At 44.7% G+C, this 17,530-nt stretch overlaps 1 protein-coding gene across 1 annotated transcript in view; it reads left to right on the top strand.

Annotated features, from left to right (window-relative positions):
* ALOX5 (arachidonate 5-lipoxygenase) overlaps positions 1-17,530 on the top strand; it is a 46,545-nt gene that overhangs the window by 283 nt on the left and 28,732 nt on the right. The window contains exons 2-3 of the mRNA XM_044240034.1: positions 5,534-5,732; positions 9,734-9,815. Of these exons, the coding sequence (XP_044095969.1) occupies positions 5,534-5,732; positions 9,734-9,815 (281 nt within the window). The remainder of the gene's footprint in view (positions 1-5,533; positions 5,733-9,733; positions 9,816-17,530) is intronic.

Raw genomic sequence — 17,530 nt, 5'->3', positions numbered from 1 at the left:
CCGAGCCGGGGGAGCCCCCGGGACCCGCTGGAGTGGTTAGGGACCGGGCTAAGGGAGTGTCCGGGACCACGTCGGGGCGGCTGGGACCCAAGTTCCGGGGCGGGAGGCTTGCAGAGTGAGGTCTGCAGCGCGCGGAGCTTCTCCCCCAGGAGAAGGTGCAAGGTCTGCTCTCCAGTTCACAGACAGGATTCCGAGGCTCTGAAAGGTCCCTTAACTGGGCAAGTGCTGTGGGCATGCTTGTGCCCCATTTCATAGGGCTCCTTCCACAGGTTGTGGGGTGTGGGGGTCTGGGGGATTGTGTGGTCCTTGCCCTGCTATGAAGCACAGATGGCACCTCGGAGCAGCCTCGAGCTTTGGGAAGAAGGCACAGGTCTGGAAGTTCAGAGACCTGGGTTGAATTAGGGCACGACTGCTAGTTCACTCTGCCTCCTCACTGGACCTCAGTTTCCCCAAATGTAAAATGAAAGTGATGACTTCAAGCTGGCCCAGGAATCTGCGTGAGCCCAAGCGCGGCTGCTGGTCCAGAGTGATACTTGTAGGTGTCTTCACATCTGGGTTCCTGGCATTCTCAGACAGGTCCCCAGAGGAATTTAGAGGGTAGGAACGGGAAAACTCAAGCACGAAGCCTTTTGCAACCTGGAGATATCTGACTCCCCACAGAGTATTCACCAGGGAATGCTTGAACCCCAGGTGTGAGGGCTCAGCGGAGCAAGAAGAGAAAGGAGGGCTTCTCCTCTCCCCTTGTCACTAGATACTCTGGAGCTGGGGGAGTCCAGGGAACAAAGGGAGCCAGTGTTTACTGTACCTCTAATCTGTGCTGCCAAGTACTATATAAGGCCATGCACAGGTGGCCACATTTATAAGTGAGCTCCTGATGCTGACCTGGGCAGGAATTCCAGCCCCGTGGCTTTCTCAGTGAGCATGGCAGCTCATGGTCTTTACCGAGCATTTAGTGACTTGCCCAGTCTACTGCCAAGTGCATAGGAAGTGTTCATTGTATGATTATTCTGACGGTCCCAACACGTTTTAGGTAGGTGCGCAGGGAATGTTCCCATCTGTCACCCCCCAGCTCCGGAACTGGGCCAGAAAGATCTAGACTTCACTAAACGTTCTTTTCGCCAATTAGTTGATTATTGGATTGAACCCTATGAAATTGCTCAGAGTTGACAATTTTTGATAAACAAAACCAGGAATTTCATATGGTTCAACTGAATTCTTCTTAAATAAAATTTGAGAATTAGGTTTTAGGTCTGTAGAGGCTGCAGTAAGTAAATAATAGTCCACTCCTTTCCCCATTTCCAAACTTGGAGTGGGCTTGATTCCTCCCCCCAAGAGCTTCAGAACCTTGTTATTAGCCAACTTGGCAATTAGCTAAGTTCGGCATGTTAGCCCAGCTGAAGTTCCCTTCAGGAAGAGCGAGGTGTTGAGTATAAATACAACCATTTGTTGTCTGGGTTCCCCCATTAGGGAACTGGGCCTGAGGACAGAGGGGTGGGAGGGAGGGCAATGAGACATCCACTTGGGAAGATGACACCTTCTGCCATTTCTGAAGCACCTTCATTTACTTCCATTCTTTCATGGTTTTCCCAACATCTCAGGGAGGAAGACTGAGTGCAGACTACTTTCCCTTCATAAGGGGGCCATGGTGGGCCTCATTATCCTCTAAACACACCAATGTGCTCACGCCGTGCAGCGCAGAGTGCCCCATATGCAGAGTCTACCCAAAGAAGACACTGCGGTGTGGCCATAACAGGGTCATTAGAAGAGGGCTGAAAGCACTGTTCTGTTCCCCTTGAGATTTCATTCAAATGACACTATGACTAAACACCTTCAGTGAGCGCCCCAGAAGCAAATTTCAGGAGAGGTTTGCATGTCACATTTCCATTAGGGTGAGAGAGGGCAAGTTAGGAAGGCTGCTAGGCTGCAGAGGAATCAGCTGGGTCCTAAAGGCTCTGATAAAAATCCACTTTTGAGAAAGTTCCTGTTGGTACAAAGTTACTCCACACTTTGTCTTGCACAGCCCAGTGTTACTTCCCCATTCTCCAGCCAGTGGCTCTTTAAGGACAGTCTGTCCCTGTTGGGTAAAGGTGAAAAAGAAACCTTAGAGAAGATACTTGCTCTAGAGGAATTGGCTATCCCATTTTACTTGGAAAAGTGTCCGAATCATTATGGTTAACAACAGTTACAGTCACAACAATAAGGACTGTTACCAGCTAGTTCAGTCATTTCTAGGTCTTTGGCACATCAACACCCACATACCTCTGTAAAATTCTGTCAAACAGTAGGACTGATTTCTTCTCCACAATTTGAGTTACAGAGCCCCACTTATACTCATCAGAGTTCCACATACTGATTTGGGTCAGGACTAGGAATCGTTCTCCAAAGGTGAGACGCTCCTGTAAATGGTCTCCCCCTCCGGAGCTCCCCACTTCCTGCTTGGGAATGCCCAGACCATGGACCCAGACAGCTCAGAGACTGGCCTGAGGCTGGGCAAATTTGGCAAATTGATTTGTTTCCTTACTTCTTTCACCTGAAAGCTGTTCAAGGCAGATGGGATGACTTTTCTTGATCCAAAGATCTCTGGGAAGTCACTTGAGCCACTTTCATTCCAAGACAGCACTCTTAGGAAAGCTAGGGACAATACAGAAGTGTTTAATATATTGTCCTTGAATATATTTGGTGAGTAAAGACAAGTCTTACAACTCTATGTACCCCTCATATATTCAGGGAATGTTAACCTTATTAATTTCTATGAAGAGAACACTCTAGAATAACTCTTCCTCAATAATAAGAATTACTGATTAATGAAGAATAAACATTTCCTTATGAACGTCCATCTATATTCCCCAGTCTTCCCTCTCTGTCCTCTCTTCCTAGATTCTGCCTCCTGTTCCTCCTTTTCTTCCTTCCTCTACTCCCTAGTCCCCACCAAGCCCCAGTGTCCCCCATTTCTCTCTTCTTTTCTGCTGCAATTTCTCCCTCTCACTCTGTCTTCCAGTCCCCCCCCACCCCGAGTTCCCTCTTCTCTGCTTCACAACATCCCCCTCTCCCTGCCCAGCCCCTCATTAGCTTCCACCAAGAAAAGCATCCCAGGCTGGGCCTCAGGTCTCTCTTCTGTCTCTGCTTGAGCAGAGAGATCCCTCTTCTTGTCCGAGCAACAACAGGGATCTGGGACAGAAACAAAACCTTTCTAAAAATGCTCATATAAAGATGAAATAAAAAGTGACCAGCTGGGACGCCTGGGTGGCTCAGTTGGTTGGACGACTGCCTTCGGCTCAGGGCGTGATCCTGGAGTCCCGGGATCGAGTCCCACATCAGGCTCCCAGCTCCATGGGGAGTCTGCTTCGCTCTCTGACCTTCTCCTCGCTCATGCTCTCTCTCACTGTCTCTCTCTCTCAAATAAATAAATAAAATCTTTAAAAAAAAAAAAAAGTGACCAGCTAACACATTGATGAAATATTCAAAAGCCTTAAAACCACATAACCAATAAAGCATTGAAAGTAACAAGTAAAATCAGAAAACTGGCCCTTCTGTGAGATAAGGCTGGGGAATCGCACGTTTCCCTGACTTCATGTCCGTCTTTATCATCTGAGCACCTCTAGCCCAAGGAGCTCCAGGCTCTAACCTCCTCCTTCTAAATATGCATTCCCCACCTAAGGAGTCTTGCTCTCTGTTCTCTACAGATAAATGCCTTGCCGATTCCTTCCCCTCCCCATTGACCTCACCTCCGAAACCTTACCACTTGGCCTACTGATGCCTCAGCTCAGGGGTCTCCATTCTCTCCCACACCAGAAGTCACCCCGGAAGAGCTGTGTCCTTCCTTTCCTCTTCTCCTCCCAGCTCCTTGGGTCATCCAGCCCTTTACTAGGGCTCCTGCACCCTGGGGCTTCCTGGCTTCTTCCCAAGGGATTAGCACCCTGCAGTACAGATAAACTACTCAGCTGAAGTCCCACAGCCTGGGGGTCAGTGCTGTCTGTGACCTCACCTATGCATTCTGCTCTCCCGCAGACACACTGTGGGAAAGAAGGGTTCTTTCACTTTGCAGGAGGGTGCATTCTGGCAGCACAGATATGCTTGTGCACCTGTTAGGGACCAAGAAATGTCATCCCAGCACAGAGGCCTGGCTCCTTGGTCCTCAGAAACATTCTGAGGACCCAGGCCCAGACCACAGGGCACAGGGAAGAGACTTCCACTTTCTGACCACAAGTGTCTGGCATCTTCAGTAACCGCAACATGCGAGCTGCTCACTGCACTCAGAACCAAGAGGTTTGCTAAAAATACCCAACTTCCCATTCCTCTTAGGAAGTCCTCCCTGGGGTTCCTCTGGCAGCTTGGTGGGAGAAGGTTGGAGACAGAGACCATGGGATCATATGCAGGATGAATCCCTCGCCCCCTCCATTTACTTCACTATCACACTGAGATAGGTTCTAGGTTCTGCCACCAATGAAAAATCTCAAGGACTGGTGAAATCCGGCTTAGAAAGTACCTTGGCGGGGGGGGGGGGGGCAACCGTGGCAGGGCGGGGGGGCAACCGAGTGCAGGGCTTCCCAAACCTGCTAGTATATAGAACACCCGATGTAATGCTTGAGCTCTCTTCCTTCCTTTTCCTCTGCCACCAAGAGTTGCAGACACACAGATCACCCCAGAGCCTTGGAAGGGTTGCCTGCCCATCTCCCAGAGTCAGGAGCCTGGCAGCACAAAGCACTGAGCAGCTCAGGGACCTGGTGGGAAGTCTGCACAGGGCCTAGGGTGGCACCTTCTAGCAGCAAGACGAACCTCAGCCCACCACTCCCACAGATCTCATGGGTACCGCTTATCTGATTTTCTTGACCTTTCTGTGGCTCAGTGACAGAGGATGCCCTAGGATGATGTGTATCTGTGAAACTTCTCTTATACCTGAGGCTCTTCATTTTCACTGTTATTTGCTCCCCAGAGAACAAGGGAGACATGGAGTAGCTGTACTGGAAAGGTCTGGACTAGAACTCCATCTGTCAATGAATAGCTGAAGTGGAACTTAGTAAGCCTCTATATCTTCATCTGTGACACAGTCATGACTGCCCCTCATCCTCACGTCATTGTAGGGGTCCATAGCAATTGTCAGTAAGCCTTTTGTAAGATGTAAAGGGCCTCCAAGCATGCAAGGACTAGTTTGCCCTCTCCAGTCTGCAGGGCGGGAAGGCCAGCCGCCCCCCTGCCCTCATTGTGAGCAGGGGCAGCTGCAGAGGACTCTTACCAAGCACAGCCTAGCAGAGGGCATCCCTCCCTGGAGTCTCCCCTCTTCCAGCCTGAACCATGTGCAGACAGAAGAATGTCCCACTCTGAATGTGATGAATGTCCCCATCCATCCCTCACTCACTAGACCTCTGTCTCCGAAAAGGCGGAGCCAGGATTTGTCCCCGTGTGTCTCCCAGGTGCAGCATGGAGCCTTGCCAAGGGCAGGCATTCGGACAGTGTCTTAGCTAAATGAACTAAGAGGTGATACAAAGACTCAGGAAACCCCCAAACAATCTGATTTGCCTTTTTCTCCTCTCAGGTTGATTCCTATGATGTGACAGTGGACGAAGAACTGGGCGAAATCCAGCTGGTCAAGATCGAGAAGCGCAAATACTGGCTCCATGATGACTGGTACCTTAAGTACATCACGCTGAAGACGCCCTACGGAGATTACATCGAGTTCCCATGCTACCGCTGGATCACCGGCGAGGGCGAGATCGTGCTGAGAGACGGGCGCGGTGAGTGTCCACTCTGGAGCTTCCCAGGGACGGATGGACCTCGCAGGCCCTCCTTCCCCCAAGAACTGTATGCAGGGGAATAGCAACACTGCTGCTCTGAGTCTCGATGCACCGGCAGGTGCTGTGACCTTCCTCAGTGTACTAACAAGCCCCACACGCAGAGGGTGGAGGGAGAGGCCCCTGGCCGCGTGCTCAGCTGTCTTCCATCTGTGCTGCTGTTCTTCAGGGGCAAGCTTATGACTCCCTCTTTGCCGGAGGGTCCCTCATAGCACATGCCTGCAGGACATCTCCCGACATGGGCTGTTTCCAAGGGAATTCTCCAGTTTTCCTCTCTGGGGGTCATAGTGGAGCTTGGGCTCCAAGACACCCCACACAGGTCTGGGAGGGGAGGAGGTTGATAGGAGTGTCCCATGGCCAGACCCGGCAGTCATGTTCACCATTTGTTAAACCAGAAGTCCTACATTTTGCTAAAAAAAAGAACCTAAAATCTACCCTCTTAAATAAGACCCTCTAGTATACAGACCCCAACCCAGCACTTCCCTGGAAGAGCATTCCTCATAAGAGATAGGGAGTTGGCCCGGTATGGAGGAACAGAGAGAGGGATGGATGGCAAAGGTCAGCTAAGGCCACTCTCCCTCTGAATGACTCCCCCCTTCCACACTAGCCTCTTAGCGTATGGGAGTCAAACCCATGCCTTAGCAAAATTCTGACTTCAAGTCATGGCCCTTCAGTTTTCTCATACTCTAAAACCCGAATGAGAAATCTTCAAAGCTGTGTACCACTATAATAATGAGGAAGAGGACAGATGTTTTACCCATAAGATGTTTACTACTTCCTAGTCGAAAGCGCATTCCTATCACTAGATCATTAATTGTTCACAGAAGGTGAAGGTAAAATGGAAATGATTACTACCCCAATTTTTTATCTAAGAAAACCAAGACAGAGGAGGAAGTTCTTTTCTACTTCGTGTTCTTAAACTATCAGGCCACATCCCCTTGCTTCTCACATGGAATTTAAGAAACCAAATTTTAAAAATATTTCAAAACTGAGTGAGTGGAGCTAGAAAGATTTTTTTTGTCTCCTGGCCTCATGACAAAAAAAAAAAAAATCACAAAATTCACTCTGTCTTGTGGTGGCCAGAATGTGAACAGTTGTAGACAAGGTTCTTCTCTTTCTCTAGTATTTGAAAAACACTAGCTCCTGGTCTCTTTCCTGCCACTCCCACCCAGGGTCTTGGTAGGACGGTCCCTCTTCCCACATACCCTAAATCCCTTTCCAGCAAAAAAAGTATGGCCCATTCAAATGAGGGTGTTTAGAAAGACCAATGTCCAGGGAAGCACACCAGTGTGGAGGCCATTGGCACTGCTAGTCCTGGTAGTGTGAGGAGAGAGAAGGAAAGCCAGATTAGTCCAAGAAGGGAAGTGTCCTCCAGACAGCGCTCCCTTGGGAGTAGCTATGGCTCCCAGTAGAGATGCAGACACTGCATCACCGGTGCAGACACTGGGGTAGTACTGAGAGAGGACCTGGGGAGTTATGTCCTCTCCTCATTCTCCCACGGCCTCCTCTCCCTGGTCAGGGTTCCCAGTGGCTAACCCATTATGAAGCCCATCAATGCAGTTCATTCCCATCAAGGACAAGATGAGGGTCTTCAGGGAAAAGACAAGGTAGATCTGGAGGGACACCTAGGAGCTATCCACCCCACTTATCAATTGTGTGTAACAGTCTAGTGGCTTTAAATGGCCATTTTCTTCTGTGCATGATCTTATGGGTCAGAAATCTCGGAACGGCTCAGCTGGGCAGTTTATCTGTGAGCCGTGAAGCATTAGCTAAGGGGGAAGGACTAGAAGGCTCACTTTTAAGATGGTTCTTCCCACACATGCCTAGTGCCTCAGGGCTCCCTGGCCTCTCTTTCCACCTGGAATCTCATTCTTGAAGCCTTCTCTATGGCATTGGGCTTCTCATAGTTTGGCGGTCACAGGATAGTTGCACTTCTTGTGCAGTGGCCGGCTTCCAAGAGCAAGTACTCGAAGAGACAGGAGGTGGAAACTGCCAGTCTCTTCCTGCCCAAGCCTGGAAACTGGTGGAGGGTAACTTCCACCATATTCTATTGGTCCAAGCGATAGAATAGATCACAGAACGTACCCAGACTCAAAGGGGACATTCCCCACCTCCTAATGGAAAGAATGTCAAGGAATTTATGGCCATCTTTAATCCATGACATAGCACAACAACCAACCTTGGGACAACTTGGAAATGAAGGGGCCCAGCCCATGAGTGACATGGTAACCTCTGCCATCTAACACTTCCCCATGGCACCTGGGGTGAACATAATGGTCAGGGGCCCATCACTGTGGTCCTGGGGATCCAGAACACCTATGTGGAAAGAAAGCTTCAGTAAGGCACTCATATTAGTGTTTTGTCATCAACCCCCACTCCCGAGCTTTGGGGCATTTAGTCTAGGTCTTGTCACCTGGTCACCTGCTATGTTCCCAAAAGTTCCATCAGTCACAGCAGTAAATGTCCAACACCCTCAGGGCCAGGAGAAATGGAGCTTACACCTTTTGAAACTTGGTACGTGCAGTTTCACATGTTCTGACTTACTCATACCACTGGAACTGAAGAGACCCAATTTCTCAGAGCCAGGTGCCAGAGAAAGAGGTGTGTTAGAAATGATAAATGTCGAGTCCCCACAACAGTGTCTCCTACAGCCAGGGACAGCTATTGTTACAATTAATACTTATCTTGCCTTCACTGGCCTTTCACTCAGGCTGCAGCTACTGGATGGCTTTCCACCCCCACTGGAGAACAAAGAGGTGCCCTATTGATCTTCCTCTGTGGGCCCCAGTTCCAGCCCTGGACTGGAGCTGCCTCAGCCAGAAGGGGTTCTGAGTGTGGGCTAAGAACTTGTGGGTGTTGGTCTTTAATGAGATAAGTACAGAGACTGAAAGTAGGCATTTACAAGCTTTTATAGTAACTTGCAAGAATTATTCTGTGACTGTTGCATCTTATAATAAAGACGAGGCTTTGTTTTGAATGTCCTTGGTTTGTTTTTTATTTCATTTTTCCTATAGTTAATTTTTATTGTATTTTACAAAAATATCAGTCTGTGATGGAATGGAAATTTTTAAAAACCACAGAGCTGGTGAAGCACTATTATAGGCCCCCTTTTCAGGACATGTTCTTAAATCCTGCTAGTCTGGACTCCCACTAACTGTTCACTGGATTTACCTTAAATATATAATATTTATATATATATATAAATAATATATATATATTTATATATGTATGTATAAAGGGTAATCAGTAATGAGCCTCTCCTGCTCTAAAGGCCCTGAGCAGCTTGACCTTGCCCTTAAGCTACTTGCCCCACTCTTGAAATGAGAACCAAGACACCTTTGAATCTGGGCTAAGAGGGAGGAAGAAGCAGCTCAGGTCCATCATGATTATAAGGACAATAATAATAATTGTTGTTCCCACTTACTGGGTGCCAAGCACTGTGTGAAGTACTCCCAAAATCCCCATCATGACCCCCAAAATAGGCATTATTATCTCCATTTTACATGTAAGGAAGCTAAGACAACTTGCTATATACCCAGTGCTTGCGGGAGAGAGGCAGCAGATCAACGGCCTGCCCCCATAACGCCTGATAACCAAGCCCGGGGCTGGATATGATTCTCAGGGCCCCGAGTGCCCCCAGCTTAATGAGTGAGCAGGCAGAAAGAGGGGCAACTGGATTTGTCTTTTACAATGGGAGTGGCTAAGAGCACAGGTTTTGAATCTTGTGTTGAAAATCTACTAATTAGGTATATGACCTTGGGCAAAGTTCAAAGGCAAAGCTGTTCAAACTCCCTAAGTCCCAGTGTCCTCAGTATGAATAAGGGAGGGTATTCTGAGGCAGGTAAAGATGGCACACAGGCAGGGGGTGTGAGGGAAACCCAAGTACTGAACATTGTTACCCTTCTTCTTGTGGCTCTTCTCACAGTCCTGCCCTTTCCTCACAGCAAAGTTGGCCTGCGATGACCAAATTCACATTCTCAAGCAGCACAGACGTAAAGAGCTGGAAACACGGCAGAAACAGTACCGGTGAGTTACGACAAATGGCTGTTAAAAAGACTGTGACCACAGGTTATGGCCAACCACTGCTGACAAATAATGGCCAAGCCACCAGTTCCCTGGAGGGCTCCCCAATCCTCAAGCTACCCCTGACCACCACTCCAGGCAGAGATGGTAAAGAGCATTATGGAGAAAACTTGAGGTCAACCATATCAGCATTTAGGAGGAACTGGGCAGCAAAAGCTTGGATTTACATTAATGTTCTTTCCCCTCCCAAACATGGCTTCCATAGAGTTTGGAATTACATTGTTTAGGGAAAGTTATATAGCAGTGGAACAATAAATAATAACAAGGAAATGATTCTCATAAAAGGGAGGATGGTGAGTGGGAAGCAGGTGCAGTGTGGGGGTGCCAGTAACATTCTGATTCTCCATCTGGATGTTGGTTATATAGATGCGTGCATTTTTCTACATGCGTCTGTACATATATATACATATACACATGTAATGTATTCACATATTCAATTTCATAATAAAGTGTTTCTATAAAACTTTTATGTCTTTATATCAGGTAAGGGAAGGTAATCGGATTATATGAGTACTATTAAAGATTTATGAATTTGTGATTTAAGACATTTGTGTGTGAGCTTCTCAGCTCAGACACCATATGGATGTGTACTGAGACTTGTGTATTTGGCACAGTGCACAGGGCATTGTCTGGGAGCTCCCACCACCATTTCCATCTGAAAGGATTGTTATTTCTTTTTTTTTTTTCCGAAGTAATTTTTAAAAATTTTTTCCCATTTTGAGTTGATCTTTGTGTACGGTGTAAGAGAATGGTCGAGTTTCATTCTTCTACATATAGCTGTCCAGTTTTCCAGCACCATTTATTGAAGAGACTGTCTTTTTTCCACTGTATATTTTTTCCTGTTTTGTCGAAGATTAATTGACCATAGAGTTGAGGGTCCATATCAGGGCTCTCTACTCTGTTCCACTGGTCTATGTGTCTGTTTTTATGCCAGTACCATGCTGTCTTGGTGATCACAGCTTTGTAATAAAGCTTGAAATCAGGTAAGGTGATGCCGCCAGCTTTATTTTTGTTTTTCAACATTTCCTTAGCGATTTGGGGTCTCTTCTGATTCCATACAAATTTTAGGATTATTTGCTCCAGCTCTTTGAAGAATGCCGGTGGAAGTTTGATCGGAATGGCATTAAAAGTATAGATTGCTCTAGGCAGTATAGACATTTTAACAATGTTTATTCTTCCGATCCAAGAGCATGGAATGGTCTTCCATCTTTTTGTATCTTCTTCAATTTCTTTCATGAGTGTTCTATAGTTCCTCAAGTACAGATCCTTTACCTCTTTAGTTAGGTTTATTCCCAGGTATCTTATGGTTCTTGGTGCTATAGTAAATGGAATCGATTCTCTAATTTCCCTTTCTGTATTTTCCTTGTTAGTGTATAAGAAAGCCACTGATTTCTGCACATTGACTTTGTATCCTGCCACGCTGCTGAATTGCTGTATGAGTTCTAGTAGTTTGGGGGTGGAGTCTTTTGGGTTTTCCATATAAAGAATCATGTCATCTGCGAAGAGAGAGAGTTTGACTTCTTCATTACCAATTTGGATACCTTTTATTTCTCTCTGTTGTCTGATTGCTGTTGCTAGGACTTCTAATACTATGTTGAGCAAGAGTGGTGAAAGTGGGCATCCTTGTCTTGTTCCTGATCTCAACGGGAAGGCTGCAAGCTTTTTCCCATTGAGGATGATATTTGCTGTGGGTCTTTCATAGATAGATTTGATGAGGTTCAGGAATGTTCCCTCTATCCCTATACTTTGAAGCGTTTTAATCAGGAACGGATGTTGGATTTTGTCAAATGCTTTTTCTGCATCAATTGAGAGGACCATGTGGTTCTTCTCTCTTCTCATATTAATTTGTTGTATCACATTGATTGATTTACGAATGTTGAACCATCCTTGTAGCCCAGGGATGAATCCCACCTGATCATGGTGGATAATCTTTTTAATGTGCTGTTGGATCCTGTTGGCTAGGATCTTGTTGAGAATCTTAGCATCCATATTCATCAGTGATATTGGTCTGAAATTCTCCTTTTTGGTATGGTCCTTGCCTGGTTTGGGGATCAGGGTAATGCTGGCTTCATAGAAAGAGTCTGGAAGTTTTCCTTCTGCTTCAATTTTTTGAAACAGATTCAGGAGAATAGGTGTTATTTCTTCTTGGAAGGTTTGGTAGAATTCCCCAGGGAATCCGTCAGGTCCTGGGCTCTTGTTTTTTGGGAGATTTTTGATCACTGCTTCAATCTCGTTATTAGATATCGGTCTATTCAGGTTGTCGATTTCTTCCTGGTTCAATTTTGGTAGTTTATATTTTTCCATGAATGCATCCATTTCATCTAGGTTGCTAAGCTTATTGGCATATAACTGTTCGTAATAACTTCTGATGATTGTTTCTACTTCCTTGGTGTTAGTTGTGATCTCTCCCTTTTCATTCATAATTTTATGAATTTGGGATTTCTCTCTTTTCTTTTGGATTAGTGTAGCCAGTGGCTTATACTTGTCATCTGACATTCCACAATGGAGACAAAGGAAAAACACAATGTCTGTAGCATAAAATTTGAAATTTTAATCAGCTCCCAGTTGGTGGTGAGAGGGAATCTCTTTCACTTTAATTCATTCTGTAGACTTATGAATTTGTAAGGGATAGCTTTTGGGTTTTTGTTTGTTTGTTTTTTTTATTAACCCTTGCTATAAATTTTTAACTATCTCTGCAATTTTTCTCTACCTGCTTCCTGATGATATCAGACAACTTCTCCTTGAACATTCTTTATTAGCCCTTTAGCTTTTCAAACTCCCATTGCAAAAGCTGAGACTTTATAACCAAGACAGAATTAGGTTAGCTGATGCTCTAATACCAATCTATTCAATTCAAAACCTTTTCCCTTGTTTAAAAAGTGTAACATCTTTAGGGGTACCTGGGTGGCTCAGTGGGTTAAAGCCTCTGCTTTCAGCTCAGGTCGTGATCCCAGGGTCCTGGGATCAAGCCCTGCATCAGGCTCTCTGCTCAGCATGGAGCCTGCTTCCTCCTCTCTCTGCCTGCCTCTCTGCCTACTTGTGATCTCTGTCTGTCAAATAAATAAATAAAATCTTTAAAAAAGAAAAACGTGTAACATCTTTAAATGCAATTATACTTTAAAAATAACTAATGCATATATTTTGTAAATAAAGTTTGTGAAAATTACTTGATCATTTTTCCTTTTAAAACTGTTTTCTTTAAGAAAGTACTGTAGAAAGTTATATATTAAAATCTCTCTTCATAATATTATGGTTTTATTATATTACTTGGCTGAATGTATTGTATTTTTTAGTAGGTGGCTTTATTATTAACCTTGGTGGAGAGGGTGGATGGTTATTAGAAAGGAGGTGAAAAGGAGTAAAAGGAAACAGTTTGCTGAAAGAATAGCTTCTAGCTGCCATCTTTATCGATGTATCAATAACATAACCATATGTGAGCTAGCACATTACTAGACATGGTAGTCTGTATCTTAAAATAATATATGTAATACCTAAAATAGTTAAGGTCTCTCAAAATTAAATTTTAATTCTGTAAAAAGCAAATACTTTATGCATAAATTTTTCTTCCTTTGTAATTGGGCAAAGCAAACTGATTTCTCAGTTTGTCCTTGGTTCATACTAATATGTGAAGTGAATTGTCTTTTTTGTGTAATACAACCAAGTCATTAACATATTTGTGGGACTGGTTAAGTCAGTTATATTATCATTTTGGCTAGTGCTGTTGATTGTTTTTTCTCAGTCTCCCAAACAACCCTACTTCTTCCTTTGTTGGCACTTTACATATCTGTGTTTGCCAACTCTCTTCTCACTTTGTGCATTTTCCTGTATTTATAGCATTTATATAGCCTGATGGTTCCAAAATTTATATCTTTAGCCAAATCTAATAAAAGTAAAGTTCTGCAAGCCTGTATTGGGTTCAAGAAATTGTGAATTCTGTAGAGGGGGGCGAACCTGGCAAAATTGACAATTTCATGTGGTTCGACCTAAAGAAATACAAAATGTTTATTGAAAAAAAAATTTTTTTACCATTTTTTTATTTTTAAAATTTAGATTAATTAACATAAAAGGTATTATTGGTTTCAGAGGTAGAAATCAGAGATTCATCAGTCTTATGTAATATCCAGTGCTCATTATATCACGTGCCCTCCATAATGTCATGTCCATCACCCAGTTACCCCATCCTTCCACCTCCATCCCCTCCAGTTGTTTCCTATGATTAAGGGTCTCTTATGGTTTGTCTCCTTTTCTGGTTTCATCTTGTTTTATTTTTTCCTCTATTCCCCTATGCTCCTCTGTTTTGTTTCTGAAATTCCACATATGAGTGAGATCACATGATAATTATCTTTCTCTGATTGACTTACTTTGCTTAGCACAATACCCTCTAGTTCCATCCACATCATAGCAAATGGCAAGATTTCATTTTTGATGGCTGAGTAGTATTCCATGGTGTATATATACCACATTTTCTCTATCCATTCACCTATCGATGGACATCTGGGCTCTTCCCATAGTTTGGCTATTGTGGACATTGCTGCTATAAACATTTGGGTGCACGTGCCCTTCAGATCACTACATTTGTATCTTTGGAGTAAATACCCCATAGTGCAATTGTTGGGTTGTAGGGTAGCTGTATTTTCAACTTTTTGAGAGTTGTTATTTCTACGTTCCTTCCTCAGCTTTCCTCCCCACTTCGGCCACCCCTGCCAAAACCCCTACAGTGAGCACTTCATGTACTTTTGGCCCTGTGGGAAGAGGGAATCTTAGACTGTGGTGATGCTAAACAACTTTCAGAGAATTGGCTAGTTTGTATCCTGTTAGGTGAGTGGACAAGTTTTATCAGTTCCACTGTAACTCAGACTAAGATGTTATCAGCTGATAAATTAGTCTTACAGGCACGTTGTCTTAACTCAGTATTTTCCAAAGTGTGCCCTGGAGCACTGTCCCAGAACTTTGTCCTCAAGATAAGACAGGTTCAGGAAATCCCATGCCCTTCCTGGAGGTTTCCAGGTCACATAAGCATGGAGAATTCCGAGAAGTTCTGTGCTAGTGGACTGTGCTTACTTTTTTTTTAGTCCAGTGTTTCCCAAGAGAATCTGACATATAATTCTTAACATCCAGCAGAACAAGTCCTTTATGGAACACCCTTTGGAAAATGCCCTTTTCCTAAGGAGCGGTCGATCCAGGGGTGTGTTTGTTTCACAGGGATAGGGCTGTGACTAGGAAAATGGGGCCAAGAGCTTTCTGGTGAAACAGTTTTCCCCTTTCTTAGATCTAATCGTCATTTTTTTCTTCCTCCTTCCACTCATCTGTCCTTTTCAGATGCCTTCCTCTCCTTCCGTTCAGGAAACACTGAGCTTTGCATCGTCTGCATAATCTAGGGGTTCCTCTTTCTCTTGAACTCTCGGGGTTCCAGATGAGAGTTTGGAAGTGAAGTAAGAACCGTCTCCCGTCTGTCAGCAAGCGGCAGGTCCAGCTGGCCCTCGGCCCTCAGTCAGCCAGGCAGGCAGCTGGAGAAGCCCACACAGCTCATCACGCACTGCCCTTTTCTTACTGTGACTGCATAGATGTAGAGGGTGCACTCAGACAGAGCAGCGTGTAGTGGAATGCTTTGTGATTTATAACACATAATCTCTTCATGACTTGCTTTTTTCACCCATTATTCTGTTTTGAGGGCAGCCAGTTGACACAGATAGGTGCCATCCATCCGTTAGGCATCTGGACAGCGCACCATGGTAGGAGCAAACCACCAGGCTCGCCCACTCTCCAGCGGATGGACAGGTGGGCCGTCGTTCATTCCTGGCTGTCGCAAGCCGCACCTCAGGCAGCTTCCTCGTACGTCTCCTGGTGCTGTCATGGAAGAGTTTCTTTAGGGGATATTCCTACGGATAGACGTGCAGGATTGCAGGCCACATTTTAAGTTTTCTAGATATTGCCAGTTGTCTCCCAAAGAGGTTCTGCCAGCTTTCACCCCTAGCAGCTGTTTCTGAGGGTTGCAATTTCCCTGCATTGTTGACATACTTTTCATCTTGAGACATTTTTGTTCAAGTCAGTCTAATGTCCTGAAATCGTATCGTATCTCCTTGATTTCTTCATTCTTAAATTGCCACATATTTCTAGCTGTGTATGAATTCAACCATTCCCCTACTGATGGACATTCAGCTTGGTTTTCATCTGTCTGTCCATCTGTCTCTGGCATCGCCCACAGTGCTGCAAGACGCAACCTCCACAAGCACCTGGATGCCCTGGTGCTTTCTTCATTGTCCCATTTAGTTCCTGGGTCAAAGTAGCAGTTTAATTTTAAGAAATACTAACAAAAGTCCTTTCCCACAATTTTATGCTAATTTTTGGTGCAATTTTCCAGTTGCATGTGTATACCTATGACATACCTGGTCATGCCGATCTTTTATATTTTTAACAATCTAAAAAGCCGTAAGTTGGACCCCATTGTTGTTTTAATCTGCATTCCCCTCACCACTGGTGAGTTTCGCCTCTGTGGAGGTCCTCTTCTTTGAATTGCCTATGTGTAGGCTTTATTTTTCTCCCTTCCTTATGGTTAATCCAAAGGAGCCCTCTGTATATCAGGCTAGTATCCTTCCGTTGTAAGTATAGAACATGTCATTTGTCTTCTGTTGCTTTTGTCACGGAAGATTTTAGTTCTTTGTTTTCTTAACTACATGTATTGGTTTTCCTGTATTGCTTCTGGGTTTCCTGCTTTGCGTAAGAAGGCCCTCCCCACCCCAGTGTTACATAAATACACCTTTACTTTTGTCTAATACTTTTGCGATTTAGCCTTTAACATTCGGCTTTTAATTCGCCTGCAGTGTATTTTTATACACGATGTGAAGCAGGGGTCCAGCACCCCCAGTATTACTTATTACGCATTATATTCCTCCCTTCTGCCTGGAGCGGACCCCCACCGCGCAGAGCCAGCCTAGGACAGTGGTTATGAATGGGCGTGGGCTCTGAAGCTCAGCTCACTCCATGTCCTGCAAAAGTTGCTTAGTCTCTGTGTGCCCCACCCCCTCAATCTAGAAGATGGGTAAAAGAATAGTACTACCTGACCAGATTTTGAGAGAATTAAATTGATTAAACCATGAAAACACATAGACTAGTATTTGGCATCTAGAAAGCCCTGGATAAGTATTAGCTAGTTTTCTGTCACATTTACGTATTTTCTTGGGGCTGTTTCTCGACTTCGCATGTTAGTCCACGTTTCCACTCTGCAGCCCAGTGCCATGTTTTGATTATTTAACTTTCTTTTTTTTATTATTTAATTTTCTAATATATGTTAATAGCTCTGACATTCTCTCACTGTTCTCTTTTAAGATTTTCATGATGAGGATTGCTTTGAATTACATATAAATATGTATGTACTGACATGCTGATGACATTCAGTCCTCCCCACCCCCGTGGAGACCTAGAACACAGTGTGCCTTCCCCCACCTAGATCTTGTGTAATGACCTTCTGTAGAGTTTCTAATTTTCTTCTTGCAGGTCTTTCTCCTCTGTGGGTACTTTAGACAAAAGAAAGTATACCTTGTACCATTCTGAGTGGCATATTCTTCTGTTTGTAAATAAATATTGCTGGGATAAAGAAAAATTAGTTATTTTTTAAAATATTTTCCTTGTATTGACATCTTATGAAGCTCTTTTATTGA

The sequence above is a fragment of the Neovison vison genome, chromosome 2 (assembly GCF_020171115.1).
Source record: "Neovison vison isolate M4711 chromosome 2, ASM_NN_V1, whole genome shotgun sequence".
Taxonomy (NCBI): Eukaryota; Metazoa; Chordata; class Mammalia; order Carnivora; family Mustelidae; genus Neogale; species Neogale vison.
The sequence above is the reverse complement of the archived record's forward strand: the minus strand, read 5'-3'. Positions and strand labels throughout refer to the sequence as shown.